The 16,642-nt window shown below is 42.5% G+C and overlaps 1 protein-coding gene and 1 pseudogene across 2 annotated transcripts in view; one reads left to right on the top strand and one right to left on the bottom strand.

Moving 5' to 3' along the window:
- CDR2 (cerebellar degeneration related protein 2) overlaps positions 1 to 16,642 on the top strand; it is a 30,130-nt gene continuing 13,488 nt past the window's right edge. The window contains exons 1-2 of one of the 2 annotated variants that reach the window (XM_008061766.2): positions 1 to 100; positions 10,619 to 10,731. In XM_008061766.2, the coding sequence (XP_008059957.1) occupies positions 22 to 100; positions 10,619 to 10,731 (192 nt within the window). In that variant the 5' untranslated portion in view covers positions 1 to 21. The remainder of the gene's footprint in view (positions 101 to 10,618; positions 10,732 to 16,642) is intronic. The other variant, XM_021714294.1, reaches the window with a different exon arrangement.
- On the bottom strand, positions 7,206 to 8,250 carry LOC110595951 (annotated as a pseudogene).

Genomic DNA, 16,642 nt, shown 5'->3' on the forward strand with positions numbered 1-16,642 from the left:
CCCCCGGAAGACCCGGCCGAGATGCTGGCGGAAAACCTCGTGGAGGAGTTTGAGATGAAGGAGGACGAGCCGTGGTACGACCACCAGGACCTCCAGCAAGGTGAGGGCGAGGTCGCCCCCGGGAGCCGGCGACCTGGCGGGGGAGACTTGTGGTGCGAAACTGTTGGAGAGTTGCTTTTGCTCGCGGCCGACTACGCCGGTGCCGCGAGGGTCTCGGGCTCACCTGGCGCCGGGGGCGGCCGCCCTCCTCCCCCGCCCGCTGGAAGCCTTTGCGCGGGGCCTGCGGCCCTGCCGCTGCGCAGCACCGACCCTCATCCCGAGAGCCCGCTGAGGGCCAGCCACGCGCCCTCAGCGTGTTAAGCGCTCTCCCTCGATTCACTGATTTCCTTGAAACCGCCTTCCTCCGAGGCAGAGAGGGGTGAGCCGGCGGGCAGCCGCCGTGAGTGGCAGAGCCGAGGAAGCCGTCTCTTAGCAGGCTGCGTTCCCCGCCGCCTCCCCTCCTGCGCGTAGTCACAGCGCCTTTAATGGCCCGCGTTGGGGGTGAGCTGCCGTAGGTGGTGGTGGTTTTGCTGTGTGGCAGGAGCTGTGCCAAGCTCTCTGCCTACCTGCTCTCGTTTAATCCGCGCCATAGCTCCGTAAGAGTGACGTTTGTGATCCCATTTTCCAGATGCGAAAAGCAGAAGCCAGAACAGTTAGTGACTTGGCCTAAAGCTAAGTGTGGAAGCAAGTGTTTTTGAACCCACACACTCAGAATGAGGAGTCGTAGACACTGCACGGACCGAGCTCTTCCTTACCATACCAGTGTACAGCTTTTTCAGTTGGGCGTTAAACTTTATTTTTTAAATGGCTTATGCTCAGTTCAACAGATGCCACATGAAATGACATGAGTGCCCTTCTGCCTCCACCACTTCCTTCAACTGGCACACCAGTTTTTGTTTAAAAACAGACCTGCCTTGGATTCGATGCTGATGGTGTCTCCAGAGAACAATTCTAGAGCAGCCCTTAATGTGGAGCCAGTGGCAAAACCCCCCACCTTTTTTTTTGTTTTGTTTTTGCTTGTTAAAGCAGGAGCTTGCATTTGGGGAGCACTTTTTATGTGCCAGACATTCAGAGCCCCTTAACACAATTTCTCATTGAATCCTCCCAGTAGCACTATTGAGATAGAGGTAGATACTGTTGGGGAAACTAGAGTTTCCCTTTAGACTCGAAAGCAAACATTCTTAACCACTCTACTGAATAATCCTTAGAAAGTTTTCCAGGCATCTTCAGTTTCTGCATTCTGTGTAAATAAATTATTTCAGCTCTAAATTTGAAGTGAAAATTAACATCTCATTTAGTTGAATATTAAGTGGTCATGATGCTTGTTCATGCTAACCACTAGGAATAAATGTAGACTTGGATGATTATACTTAGAAAAGGAAAATAGAGCAAACACCTCTTTTAGGGGAAAGTGATTTCTTAAGTTAATGTGCAGTCAAAGTAGTTCACCATTATGCTTATATAGTGCAAGCTGTTTGGCAGCTGCAGTGCAGAATTTACCCCCATGCTATGTCCAAAAGACAAATTTGTCATATGTTTTAACAAACCTGTTTTCAGGTTTCCCCATAAGGATTGATGGCTTAGTTTGATACTTCCTCCAGGATTTATGAGGCAACCACCATGCAATTACAACATTTAAACAAACTGTATAATCGAAAGCTTAAATATCTTTCTTTCCTGTATTTAAGAAGAATGCATCTTTAAGGGCATAGACGGCAGGCTCTTTTTTGTATCTTTGGCATCTAGCATAATACTTGGCAAGGGACTAGAAGTTCTATTTTAATATTTGTTGAAGTGAACTGTTCACATAGGATTACAGTTTTCATGGCTCTCTTCATCAGGTGGCTTAGTCCATGCTGTTACTTCTCCCTTGGGAGGATGTTAGAAACAACCATGCAAGGTTGATTGATTATACAATTTTCTTTCACCTCCGATCAAAATGAAGTCATCAGATCTTCAAGTTTAGCAAACCTTAAGAAAAACACAGGTCTGAGCCTCTTTATTGCCAATTTGCATTCGGAATTTGTTCTATGACTTTCAAAGGGCTTTTACATCCATTATCATAATGGACTTTGACATAACCCTCTGTAATAGCAAACTATGTGGGGTAGAAATAGAGATGTGAAATTCCAACAGTTAAAACTTTTGAATAAGTGTGTAAAAGAATGAAATCTGCATTGCGAACAAAAGGATCTCTTTTCCCCAACTTTGTTAAATTATATGTTAAAGAGTTCCTAAACAAACCGAACATATCTTAAAACATTTATTTCTCAAATTTATCTGTTTTGTGCCAGGTATTCATCTAGGCACTGGGGCCATAGTGCCTACCCACATGCCAGAATGGCAGGATTCCTACACTATTGGAATTGATTTTCTAGGAATCTCCTCACTAGAGAAGCCTGGAGGTGCCTCATATGATATGGGCCCACTACAGTGTCTGACACATTGTGGACCCTCAGTAGATATTTACTGCTGAAGAAAGTGGGAGCAAGTCTGTCTTGTTAAACAGATTATTAATCAGGTCTAATGGGATTTTAATCATGTGTAGACATCTGGCTGCTTTTTAACATCCTTACTATTAACTTACTGAGCAAGGCATATTTGGAAAGAGCTGCTTAAAACAACTTTTATAGATCCTGTTCTCCAAGTCTTACAACTACTAAATTTTTTTCTTTAGCAATAGAAGCCACTATCTAGATTGAATCTATGTATCCAACTTTGCTTGGGCATTTTTTTACAAATTTAAATTGCTGGACTCTGGTCTACTATTCATACTTTGCTAGAAACATGTAAAGCTGTGTGTAGATTGGTGAAAACCCTTTGCTTTAACAAAACACTTTGTTGAAGAGACTCTTTTGTCAGAGGGCTGAGTTGGCATGGTGGGAATACTGACAATAATCTCTGTGGGTAAGATCTTTTCTGGGACAGCAGGAGCCTTCAGTGCAGGTAATAATGGTGCTTGCTTTGAAATGTGCCCCTGAGAACAAGGTGGAAAGACTTCAGAGGCTGGATTTCCTTTTAGACTCGCTGCTGTTATAATTGTCGTTTGGTGAGTGGTGCAAGCTTAGAATAAGGATTTGGGTCTCTGCTATATGGATCAGCAAATGAAATCTTAGTTTAAAGGAATCCTAAAATTTCTTTTCAAGATGAGTACCTCCTTGTGTGCAACTAATTTGCTGAATCACTGTTTGAGCGGGTTGTTATACTGACACCATCACTTTTCTTGATGTTTATATTCAGGCTTTTGCTTTCCCAATTATGGGTAACGTTGGCAACAGGAGTTAAACAGCATCACCAAGTGACGCATTTGACTTTGTATAGGAAAAGCTTTCAGCCTTAATGTTATTGAATTACTGCAGCAGACTACAGCCAGCATGAGAATATGTTGTCCTCATATTTCTTTTGAAAAGACTGAAGTAAAATAGGAAAAAAAATATAATAACAATGGGATTTCAAGGTTTCAAAATTCTGGAAGAAAGTTCCTTGTAAAAAAAATCACTCAGCCGCTAGTGCTAATTTTTTGCCTAAGGTATAGGCTGAGTGAATATCTGTTTAAAGCTAACAGTTTACAGCATTAAAAATAGATTATTATTACCTGCAAAGACTCATTAGTAAAAGAATATTAAACATATGAAGGTCTTGGCATGTTGCAATTCTCAAGCCTGCAATAAATCTATGGTATTTTTAGTGGCTGCCTACGCCAGGCCAGTTCAATAGGATTTAGAAAAGACAACTTCTTAATGTGAATCATTATTGTAATCCTTATAGAGATGAACAGGTGTGCAAAGCTTTAAAACTGTATTGTTTCCTTTTTTGTACCTTAATTAAAAATATAAATAAAGGACACTCAATATTCTCCTATTCTTTCCACTAATTATTTAGAAAACCTTCTTGGGCTTACTGCCAGCTTTTGGCTCCTTTTGGTTATGGAAGCCAGATGCTACACAACAGGAAACAAACTTTTTTTAAAGACCAAAAAGTCCTGGTGTCTTTAAGCTAACAGATGAAGTCATATCCTATTATACAGTGTGACTTCACAGGAGCCTTCTTGTATTTGAGACTTGACTTGCTAAAATTCTATCCTAAACATCCTATGAAATATTTAGGAGTCTGAAACTTCAGGTTACTTAGCCAGGTTGGGGCTTTGTTTAACTGGAAATAAGAATTGCGATAAGGAAGTCTCAAATTCTTTTTTGCTTGCTACTTAACTAAAAAGTACAGTTCTTAGCATCTCTTTCTGCAACAGCTGCAACAGGAAAGATGTTTCTGGCTACTGCTAAGTAGCATAGGTGGTTTCATAACTCAGTCATGATGATGGTCTTAAGTCAAGTCTTGATTCTGGTAGAGATTTTGGCTCAGGTTTTGATTGCTAGTTAAGACTTCTTTTTTTTTTTTATTTTTTTTTGGAGTTGGAGTCTTACTCTGTCGCCCAGCCTGGAGTGTAGTGGCACGCTCCCGGCCACTGCAGCCTCCACCTGCTGGGCTCTGGCGATCCTTCCACCTCAGCCTTCCAAGTAGCTGTAACTACAGGCGTGCGCTACCACGCCCAGCTAATTTTTGATTTATTGTAGAGATGAGGTCTTGCCAAGTTGCCCGGGCCGGTCTCGAACCCACAGGGTCAGGCAATTCACTCACAAGTTTTCCTGGAACATCTTCGGTCATACATAGTTCCTTTTTCATTTGGTAGAAACAAGATGTTAACTTGCCTGGGGTTGTATGTGTTTTCACCGGTAGAGCTGGAGAGTAAAAAACAGTAGAACTTTAGTTTTTCATTGCTATCCATGAAAACAAGTGGAAAAGATTATCTCAACTCGGGGGAAATGTATATTCACTAACTTAAAGAAGTATGTGAACATCCCTTTCAGTAGTCTCAAAACTGTGCACATGAGGATAATAAAGAATCGTGATGAGAGTTAGAACCTGTTGACCTAGTAGTTTCTGTCTTGTCTGTGATGCACAATGTAGTTTTGATCAGGTGAGTTAACAGCTTTGTGCTTCAGGTTGTCTCTTCTGAAAAACTGGGTTAAATACTTTGTAAAGATATAAAGACTGCCGGGCTCGGTGGCCGAGCCTGTAATCCCGCACTTTGGGAAGCCAAGGTGAGTGGATTGCCTGAGCTCATGGGTTCGAGCCCCGCCAGGGCAACTTGGCGAGACCTCATCTCTACAATAAATCAAAAATTAGCTGGGTGTGGTAGCGCACACCTGTAGTTCCAGCTACTTGGAAGGCTGAGGCAGAAGGATCGCTGGAACCCAGCAGGTCTAGGCTGCAGTGGCCGTGATATAAAGATATAAAGACTAATGTCTCTCTCTTTTTTTTTTTTTTTTTGAGTTGGAGTCTCACTCTGTTGCCCAGGCTGGAGTGCAGTGGCTGCTCCCGGCCACTGCAGCCTCGACCTGCTGGGCTCTGGCGATCCTTCCGCCTCAGCCTTCCGAGTAGCCGGAATTACAGGCATGCGCTACCACGCCCAGTTTGATTTTTTGATTTTTTGATTTATTTTAGAGATGAGGTCTCGCTGTCCAGGCGGGTCTTGAACCCGTGGGCTTAGGCAATCCACTCACCTCAGCCTCCCAAAGGCACAGGATTACAGGCTGAGTCACCGAGCCCGGCATAATTTTTTGATTTATTGTAGAGAGAGGAGGTCTCACCAAGTTGCTCAGGCTGGTCTCAAACTCAGGCAATCCTCTCACCTCCACTTATTAAAGTGCTGGGATTATAAGGCATGAGCCACCGCGCCCGGCCTAAAACTAATGTCTCTTAATTGTTTTGAGCTGTTTTGTTCTGTGTTTTGTGAATACAAGATGTTATTTTATGACTTGTTAACTGAAGTCTTAATGTAATGACTGTAACAGACATCAAAATCATGAGAGGAAGTATTTTAGCAACTATCTAACAACAGTATACTAATAATCTGGAGTGGTGTGGTAGGATTTGCTGCTTTGTTTTCCTAATGAGTTAAAACCAACCAAGTAGAATACTAATTATGCACTTGAGTGTACATGACCAGGTAACAAAAACTGTTGCTTTTCTGTTACCACTTCCTCTAGGTTATATTTTACCATCAGTAGTAATGGATAGACATCAAACCTTATTTGAGAACCTCTAAAAATAAAGTTTAAAATCAATGAGGTTCCCTGTTTTTAATCATAATCTTTTTCATAATATTTTTATGACATTTGCTGAAATTTCTAGCATACCTAGAATAAAATTCAAAATTTTCTCTACTGTCTCCTATAAAATTCTATATGATGTGATCCCCACCTGCTCCTCCCACTCCATCTCACCATATTCTCCCCTCATACTTCAATCATACTGGCTGCTTGTCAGGTTGTAGAATATGCACATTCTTTCCTGGCTCCTACAAGGTGATTTCCTCATCCTTCAAGCTTTAGCTAGACTGTCTCCTCAGAGAGGGCTTTCTTATGCCCTCCTTTTCTAATTTGAACCCCTTATTCATTATCACCAAATCCAGTTCTTTTTTCCCCTTTTCCATTATACTCTATATCAAATTGGTCAACAAATACTTTTACGTTTACTTTCAAAACATGTCAGAATTCTGTTCCTTCTTCCCATCTCCATCTCTTCTACCCTAATCAAGGCCACCATCATCTCTCACTCAGCTGATAGCAGTATTCTTCTGTCACTCTCCTCCTACCTTTGTCCCATTCAGTCTGTTTGCACTGCAGCCAGTGTAATCCTGTCAAACCTCTACTGGGTTCCAACTCATTCAGGGTAAAAGCCAAGCTCTTGACCTCCTTAGTTAGGCCCTGCCCAAGTTCACCAATATTGGAGCCCCTTTGATTTGACTTCTGCCCTCCCCACTACACACACACATATACATTCTGTTCCAGCCTCATTGGGCTCCTTAATAACTCCAATCATGCTGCTTCCTGTGTTCTTTTGCACTTGCTTTGCCTCTACCTGGAATGCTATTTTCCTATATAGATGAATGGGTCACTTACTTGGTTTCTTTTTTTTTTTTTTAATTTAAGAAGTCATAAACAGCATTTATTACCTTGGTATATCACATTGGTCTTGTTGCTGTTCCTTCACATTTAAGTAGTTTTCCACCTTTCCTCCCTCCTCCCAGTCTGGCTACACACTCCATCCTGGCACTGTCATCAGCCCACAGCAGCAACAGGCTTCTTCCATCCACATCCTTAACACTATGAATTCACAGGGCCAACGTGCTGGCCCACAAACCCTAACCCTGTTGTAAGTGGATGCTTGTGAAAGAATTTGTAGTAAACCATGCCTCCCAGGATGGCTGGCTCTAGCAAGATGACTATGGAAAGTAGTAGCTTGTTGGTTGTCGCTTTTCTGGACATAGAACGGAGAATCTTTTGACTTCTGCTCAAGTTTTTACTTGTATTTTCCAGCCTTCTCTTGGTACGTTCCAACTGGTCTTGCTGTTCCCCCAGCTCCTTTATGATTTCTGAACCAATCCAGTTAGTCTCTGGCAGTCTGATGGGAGCGCTCAATACTTTGGGTGGCTCGGTTCAGGCTTTCAGTGCCTTGCAGAAGCAGCACACTTTGAGTCTGTAGCCAATTCATATGATCATTTTCTACAGCATATGAACCATATTTCATGTCTCCTCAGCCCCCAGATGTAGCTGTCCAAGTTGTCCCTCTCAACTCTTGATGGAGTTTGGCAGGTTCCTTCCGGTAGTTTCAAAGTTTAGACATCATAGGGTTACCGAAAGAGAGGAGTAGTAGTTTCTCCTCCATCTCTGCCAGCGTTTCATTTACTTCTTGTTGCTTTTCTTTTCTTTTCTTTTTTTTTTGAGTTGGAGTCTCACCCTGTCACCCAGCCTGGAGTGCATTAGCCGCTCCCGGCCACCGCAGCCTCGACCTGCTGGGCTCCGGCGATCCTTTCGCCTCAGCCTTCCAAGTAGCTGGAACTACAGGCGTGTGCTACCACGCCCGGCCAATTTTTGATTTATTGTAGAGTGAGGTCTCACCAAGTTGCCCAGGCGGGTCTCGAACCCGCGGGCTCAGGCAATCTACTCACCTCAGCCTCCCAAAGCGCGGGATTACAGGCTGAGCCACCGAGCCCGGCTCTTGTTCCTTTTCATCAAAATCTCAGATTAACTTCTCTTCGGTCCCTGCTGTCCCCAGCAGCTGCTCAAGTACCCCTTACAGGTCTTCATGGAGGCTGCAGAAGAACTCATGCAGCTTCTCAAAGTGCTCTGAAGCGGCCAAGGTGGCCATGGGTCTGGTCGCTGGTTGCCGGGCCCCTTTTAGCCAGGTGCTCCGCCATCCAGCCTTTCAGCTATTAGAGCGACTGCCCTGCCGCTGCCACCCAGGAAGAGGAGTTTCTTAACATCTTAATTCTGATGTTGCCCCTGTCACATATTCTTAAATTTCAACCTCTCACATCCACATCTCCTTGCTTTATTTTTTTCTCTCTAGCATTTATTGCTATCTATTATATATTCTATTATTCTGTCTCCCGCAGCCGAATATAAGCTCCATGAGAACAGGGAATATATCTGAGTTCCTTGTGGTTCCCAGGTACCATCTGAGTACCTAGAATGGTGTCTCATATTGTTGAATTGCCTGCATGTATGAATAGTTTTAGCATAGTGCCTAGCAACAAAAACATTCATTTGTGAATCATTGAATACTAGTAGTGGTCAGACCTGTAATCCCAGTACTTTGGGAGGCCAAGGCCAGAGGGTCACTTGCGCCCAGGAGTTCAAGACCAGCCTGGACAACATGGTGAGACCTGGTCTCTACAAAAAATTAGGCGGGCATGGTGGTGCACATCTGTAGTCCCAGCTACTTGGGAAACTGAGATGAGAGGATCACCTGAGCCCAGGAGGTCAAGCCATGATCACGCCACTACACTCCAACCTGGGCTCAAAGTGAGGCCCTGTCTCAAAAAAAAAAAAAGAATACTAGTAGTAATACCTTGCCCCTGTGTATTCAGCTTAATTTTTACAGTACTGCCTTACGTATTTGTTTCATTTGTTTTTCACAATCTTATATTGACGGGGCAGTTATCTCTCTAAGCAAAAATACTAAGTATAGTGACCTTTGAAGTCACCATATAGAAAATGTTCTAGGCCGGGCACGGTGGCTCACACCTATAATCCCAACACTTTGGGAGGCCAAGGTGAGAAGACTGCCTGAGCCCATGGTTTCGAGCCCAGCCTGGGCAACTTGGCAAGACCTCATCTCTATAATAAATTTTTAAAAAATTAGCTGAACATGGTGGTGTATACCTGTAGTTCCAGCTACTTGGAAGACTGAGGCAGAAGATCACCTGAGCCCAGCAGGTTGAGGCTGCAGTGGCCGTGAATGTGCCACTACACTCTAGCCTGGGTAACAGAGTAAGACTCCAACTCAAAAAAAACAAAAAAAGAAAGAAAGAAAATGTTCTAGTAAATGATAGTCAGAACAGGACCTCAGACCTTCCTGCTTAGAGTGTAGTACCTTTCCCATGGTGCCGAAGGAATGCTCCATAAATTTATTATGCAGATAAGTATTTCATTTACCTATGTTACAACTAGTATCCTTTTAAACTAAATTCTAGTAAAAATGTATTAACTAAATTTCCATTTCTGGAATTGAGTATAATATAAACAAATCCTGTCTTACGTGCATATATTCCTAAAGAAAGAGAAACTTGGAAAATAAAATTTAATATACAATACTGTACCCAACGCAAGTATAAGCTACTGACATGTAATTACCTCAAACCATATTGCTGCTTTGGTTTTTTGATTTGCTCATCTTGGAGAAAGACATGAAACAAAGTGGGAAAAAACGAGAGACCTAGGGCATTGCTCTTAATGCTGATGTATTTTTCCTTTTCTTGACTTAATAGTTTTTAGTCCCCTAAGGAGTACAGGATATATGACAATAAACTTTGCTTTGACAGTTGTATTCACAGTGGCTGGTTTCATGGGAACTTTAAAGATTTTGAAAGATCTGCTTATACGTTGGCTCAAAGGTCCATCTGAAAAAGTAGACTGTCAGAGTAATAATATGTTTTGTTTTTTTTTTTGAGTTGGAGTCTCAGTCTGTCACCCAGACTGGAGTGCAGTGGCCGCTCCCGGCCACCGCAGCCTCGACCTGCTGGGCTCCAGCGATCCTGCCGCCTCAGCCTTCCGAGTAGCCGGAATTACAGGCATGTGCTACCACTCCCGGCTGATTTTTTGATTTATTGTAGAGATGAGGTCTCGCTGCCCAGGCAGGTCTCGAACCCGCGGGCTCAGGCAATCCACTCACCTCAGCCTCCCAAAGGCGTGGGATTACAGGCTGAGCCACCGCCCAGCTAGAATAATAATATGTTTATTCCTTTAGCAAATAATTATTATTTTAGAAGTCACAACACTGAATGATCAATTATTCCTGAGCTAATGACTGTATCTCCATAAAGTAGATTGCTGTTTTTCACTTCTTACATATATGGGTATATAAGAGAGTACTTTACCTGCTTAAAGGCCCCAGTTAAACTGAATTTTAAGTAGAACTCTGGTTTCCTTTTATGCCATTCCACCTTTCAGTGAGATCTGACTTAAATGTTGAAGTGAGATATTTGTATTGTTCTAAGATTCATTTGTTGTGCTAGATCTCCAGCTTGCTGCTGAACTTGGGAAGACGTTACTTGATCGGAACACAGAGTTGGAGGAGTCTCTTCAGCAGATGTATACAACCAATCAGGAGCAGTTACAGGAAATTGAGGTAACTGACTTAGTAGGAGAGTTACACTTTGAGGTGTGGCACATTGCTGATATACCTACCAATCATAATACTGCTAAAATAACACTTGCAATTAGAAGCAGCATTTAATTTTTTTTTTTTTTAGTTGGAGTCTCACTCTGTCACCCAGGCTAGAGGGCAGTGGAATGCTTCCGGCCACCACAGCCTTGAACTGCTGGGCTCAGGTGATCTTTCCGCCTCAGCCTTCCAAGTAGCTGGAACTACAGGCACGTGCCACCATGCCTGGCTAATTTTTTATTTTTTATTTTTTTTGGTTTATTTTAGAGATGAGTTCTTGCCAGGTTGCCCAGGCTGGTCTTGAACCTGCGGGCTCAGGCAATCCTCTCACCTTGGCCTCCCAAAGTGCTGAGATTATAGGTGTGAGCCACCCTTCCTCGGCCTAGCATTTAATTTTTAATACAGACTTTTTTGAGAATAAGAATCATCAGAGAGGCTAAGAGGTCTGAGATCTGACTTAAATGTTGAAGTGAGATATTTGTATTGTTCTAAGATTCTACTTTTTTTTAGGCTTTCCCAACATGTAAGTCTGTTATGATGAGATTTCTCTCTTAACCCTTGGTGAAGCATACTGGAAGTAAATGATGCAGTGTTTGCCAGTAAGTGAGGGAAAATGAAGCTGTGAGCACTGGGCACAGTGCTGCGTGCACATAGTCCAAGCTATTCAAGAGGCTGAGGCAAGAGGATCGCTTAAGGCCAGAACTTCGGGCTATAGTGCACTTTGATTGCCCCCTATGAATAGCCACTGCACTGTATTCTAGACAACATAGCAAGCCCATGTCTCTTAAAAATTAATTAATTTTTAAAAGATTTCAATAAGCCGAGCTCGGTGGCTCAGCCTGTAATCCCGCGCCTTTGGGAGGCTGAGGTGAGTGAATTGCCTGAGCCTGCAGGTTCAAGACCCACCTGGGCAGTGAGACCTCATCTCTACAATAAATCAAAAATCAGCCGGACGTGGTAGCGCGCACCTGTAATTCTGGCTACTCGGAAGGCTGAGGTGGAAGGATCGCCAGAGCCCAGTGGTTCGAGGCTGCGGTGGCTGGGAGTGGCCACTGCACTCCAGTCTGGGCAATGGAGTAAAACTCCAACTCAAAAAAAAAAAAAAAAGATTTCAATAAACATCCAAGTACCCACCACCCAGCTTAAGAGAGAAAACTACCCACACTATTGAAGTTCCCTCTATACACCCTCCCACTATCTCCCTCCCACTATCAAACACCATCCTAAATTGGGGTTTAGATAAAAATTTAAAAGTCACAGTACCTGGGCCTGGCATACAAAGCTCATACAAAGAAAAATGTAAAAGACTCTAGAACAGTGAAGCAGTTCATTATAATCCACACTTACTAAACTGATTATGTACTAAACCAGGTGCTGGGAATTCAAAGAAGTAGATTTACACAGCGCTTGCTTTAGAAGCAATCACTTCACACAAATTTCAACTTTTGAATACAAATAAATTTATTGTCAAAATAAGACAAATTATAATCTCAATATCCATTAATTTTACTTAGTACAAAAGGTGTATACAATAGACCTTCTCCTTCAACAGGATTTAGGAATACAGCCAGTGACATGACTGAAATGTACTTTTACCATTCTAGGAAGGTATAACCTTTGATGATATCGAAGTTACCAGGTACCATTTTTTTTAGCACATTCTTCATCAAAAGAGCATAGAACATGCCATACCCTAAACTGAATTTAGTAACTTATAGAGTGCAAGAAACCTAAAAATGCAGAAAAAACAGACATTTAAAAACTATTAAATTAGGCCAGGCTCGGTGGCTCAGCCTGTAATCCCACCACTTTGGGCGGTCGTGGTGCCCCTGGGTTCAAGACCAGCCTGGGCAACTTGGCAAGACCTCCTCTCTACAATAAATAAAAAATTAGCTGGACTTGGCAGCACGTGCCTATAGTTTCGGCTACTTGGAAGGCTGAGGTGGAGGATCACTGGAGCACAGCAGGTTGACACTGGGGTGGCTGTGAGTGTGCCACTGCACTCCAGCCTGGGCGACAGAGTGAGACTCCAACTCAAAAAAACAAACCAACTATTAAACTAGTTTTATGTGATCAAGGAACTCTTTCCTGCTCTGTTTCTTAGACTTTGTTTTTCAATTCATTGGAAGATTTCAGAGTATTCCTAGACTATCATATACTGTGAGGTACATTTATTTATATTTGGATTTAGACATAGTCTTAATACATTGTATTGATGTTTCCTATGAGAGAATTTATAAAATACTATAACTCACTTATTTTAGCATATCTTCCAAGTATAGATAAAATATCTGTGCAATTAGGAGAATTAGGCCTATTGGTTAGTGTTGGAGATTACAAGCACAATTGTTTTATGATCTAAGCTGTTGTCTTTCTTTGTTTTCTGTGGTATCAAGGATGATTAGGCAGTTAAGACAAATCATTGGTATTCTGAAAGAATACGGACATCTTTGAGATTCTCTAAATCATTACATTACAAATAACACTCCACCAGCTAATGTCACCCACAAGATGTTGTAAAGCATAATGGAAATGAAATATCCAGTTCATACTTTAATGATTCGATAAATATAAAATTAAATTCATCTATAAAACTTTCAGTTCAAATAAATTTAGCCTGGACTACTTCTGGAAACATTTTCATGAGTCTTTTGTTTCTATAATAGAGATGTGGTCCATTGGTTCATAGATCTGAGCGTTGCGGAATTCAGTATACTCCAAAACTATTTTTTGGGTAAGAACAATCACTGTCTTAGATTTCTTTTCCATCATTGTAGTTGACTTTCTTCTTCTTCTTCTTTTTTTAAAAAATAAATTGCTTCATGAAAGTAAATAGGGATGGGATGAAATGGTGAGATGAGATGGCAGTACTGGCTAAACTCACTTACTAGCCAGGGTACTCCCACGGGCTGGCCTTAACTGCCTGCTTGTTCACATCTGTTTCGGGAAGCCTTACAGATCACAGCATAGACTTCTGAGATCTCTTTCTAGTAGTCCAAAATAAAGAATGCCTGATGCTTATAAAAGTAACTAGGTAGCCAAAGAGCCTACTTTCCTGCTAAAAGATGACCCTTGTACTATATTCCTTGGATTACAAACTTTAGGAACCCCCTAAACTTTATAAGGACTCTTTCTTTAATTTGAACCTTTTCAACTTTTTCTCTTTACCTAAAACTTTTTACTGAAATGTATTTACAGAAAAGAACACAAACTCTAAGTGTACAGTTTGATGAATTTTCATAAAGTAAACAAGTCCAGTGCAACCAGCACCCAGATAAAGAGTGAGAGCGTTATCAGCTTGTCCAGTCATCACCCCCACTAACCAGCATCCTAACTACCTAGATAAGTTTAGCCTGTTTTTGAACTTTACATGAATGGAATCACTTGTACAAGTTTTAAACTAACTTGTTAGAATGTTTATTAGGAGTTTTCCTCATTAGAAAAGTAATATATGATCATTTCTTAAATATTGAAAAATATATAGTTGAAAACCAAAAAATGAGCTCTTAACTCACCACTCAGAGAAATTTAAAATGAGATAGTCCGAGTAAATGAAAAATAGTGAAGAATTGGTGGAAATACTTGGGCAAGGTCCCCCAAACTCTAACTTCTTTTGGATATAAACAACTAGAACACTGCCAAAGGGTATTTTGTAAGTGGAACTACAAATATCTTTTCAAAGACTGTGTGGGTTTCAGACAGTCCTCATAAAAATTGATCAGTATTTTTGGTAGGTATCATTTTTTTTCTTTGAGTCAGGGTCTCACTCTGTCACCTAGCCTGGAGTGCAGCAGTGTGATGACAACCCACCACGGCCTTGACCTCCTGGGCTTAGGTGATCCTCCCACCCAAGGAGCTGGGATTCCAGGTGGAGTGCCACCATGCTGGCTAATATTTTAATTTTTTGGAGAGACGGAGTCTTGCCTAGGCTCAAGCAATCCTCCCATCTCAGCCTCCCGAAGTGCTGGAATTATAAGTGTGAGTCACTGTTCCCAGCCTAGGTATCATTTTTTATGTGATAGGAAGAAGAAGAAGAAGAAGAAGCTGTTAAGAATAATGGTTCCGCCGGGCTCGGTGGCTCAGCCTGTAATCCCGCGCCTTTGGGAGGCTGAGGTGAGTGGATTGCCTGAGCCCGCGGGTTCGAGACCCGCCTGGGCAGGCGAGACCTCATCTCTACAATAAAATCAAAAAATTAGCTGGGCGTGGTAGCATGTGCCTGTAATTCTGGCTACTCAGAAGGCTAGGTGGAAGGATCGCTGGAGCCCAGCAGGTCGAGGCTGTGGTGGCCCGGGGGAAAAAAAAAGAATAATCGTTCTCCACTGGCTTCAGAGAAGTCTGTAGGAATCCAGAGCAAGTTTTTCTCTCCTGTTTGGGGTAAAGGGGAAAGGTGAGAAACTCTGGAGAGTAATGAGATCTGACACCATCAGACAATTGGATTCACTTACACTTTCCTGCAATCATGTAAGCCTACAACCTTGTGTTCTTGTGACTTCTTTGCTTGATGTCTGCATTATTCCCCACAGGAGTTGTACCTACCACTCAAAGTGTCTGGCCTTCAAGGTGTTCCTTCTTTCAAGAGTTCATGCCCTCCTTGGAAATTTGAAAGCATTTTGTGCTACTTGTACTGTATTTATCATTATTGTACTATACATTATACTTATCAATTTGTTTTATTCTGCCTTTCCCCCATTCCCCATTGTAACATTGTTGACTGTTACTGTGTTTTTTCATGGGCTTTTGAACATAGTAGGTAATTAATAAATACTTGTTGAAATTAGCACCTTATAAATACAGGATAAACGGTTTACAAAGTTCTTCTAATAATTCCTAAACTGGGTTTCCACCTATCCAGATTTTTTTTTTGAGTTGGAGTCTTACTCTGTCGCCTAGACTGGAGTGCAGTGGCACGCTCCCGGCCACTGCAGCCTCGACCTGCTGGGCTCCAGCGATCCTTCTGCCTCAAGCCTTACAAGTAACCGGAAATACAGGCATGTAATACCACGCCCGGCTAATTTTTGATTTATTGTAGAGATGAAGTCTCGCCAAGCTGCCCGGGTGGGTCTCAAACTCTTGGGCTCAGGCAATCCTCTTGCCTTGGTCTCCCAAAGTGCTGGGATTACAGGCTGAGCCACTGAGCGCAGCCTATCCAGATTTTTTAAAGTGGAAGGAGTTCTGGCCTCGGTATTAGGAGATTCAGGTTTAAGCCCTCAGTTTTATTTGCAACTAGCTAGAGAATTTAGGCATGTAAATTACCCTTCAGATCTTGTTTGCTCCATTATGAAATGATGATAAGAATGTTTGTGCTGCTTTGATACAGCATTGTTCTGAGGGGATGAGATTATGGAAGTATATATACATTTAGGTAGTATACATTGTTGCATAGATTACCCATGTTTTAAGAATTTAAGTAAGGCTGGGCTCACAGTGGCTTCACGCCTATAATCCCAGGATTTTGGGAGGCCCATGCCTATAATCCCAGCACTTTGGGAGGCTGAGGTGAGAGGATTGCCTGAGCCCACAGGTTCAAGACCAGCCTGAGCAACTTGGCGAGACCTCATCTCTACAATAAATCAAAAAATTAGCCAGGCATGGTGATGCGTGCCTGTAGTTCCAGCTACTTGGAAGGCTTGGGGGGAAGGATCACCTGAGCACAGCAGGTCAAGGCTGCGGTGAACAGGAGTGTACCACTGCCTTTCAGCCTGGGTGACGGTGAGACTCCAACTCAAAAAAAACAAAAAAAAGCATTTCAGTAATGAAATTTTTTTTTTTTTGAGTTGGAGTCTCACTCTGTTGCCCAGACTGTAGTGCAGTAGCCGCTCCTGGCCGCCGCAGCCTCCACCTGCTGGGCTCCGGCGATCCTTCCGCCTCAGCCTTC

The sequence above is a fragment of the Carlito syrichta genome, unplaced genomic scaffold (genome assembly GCF_000164805.1).
Source record: "Carlito syrichta isolate Samal-C Ts95f unplaced genomic scaffold, Tarsius_syrichta-2.0.1 Scaffold305573, whole genome shotgun sequence".
NCBI lineage: Eukaryota > Metazoa > Chordata > Mammalia > Primates > Tarsiidae > Carlito > Carlito syrichta.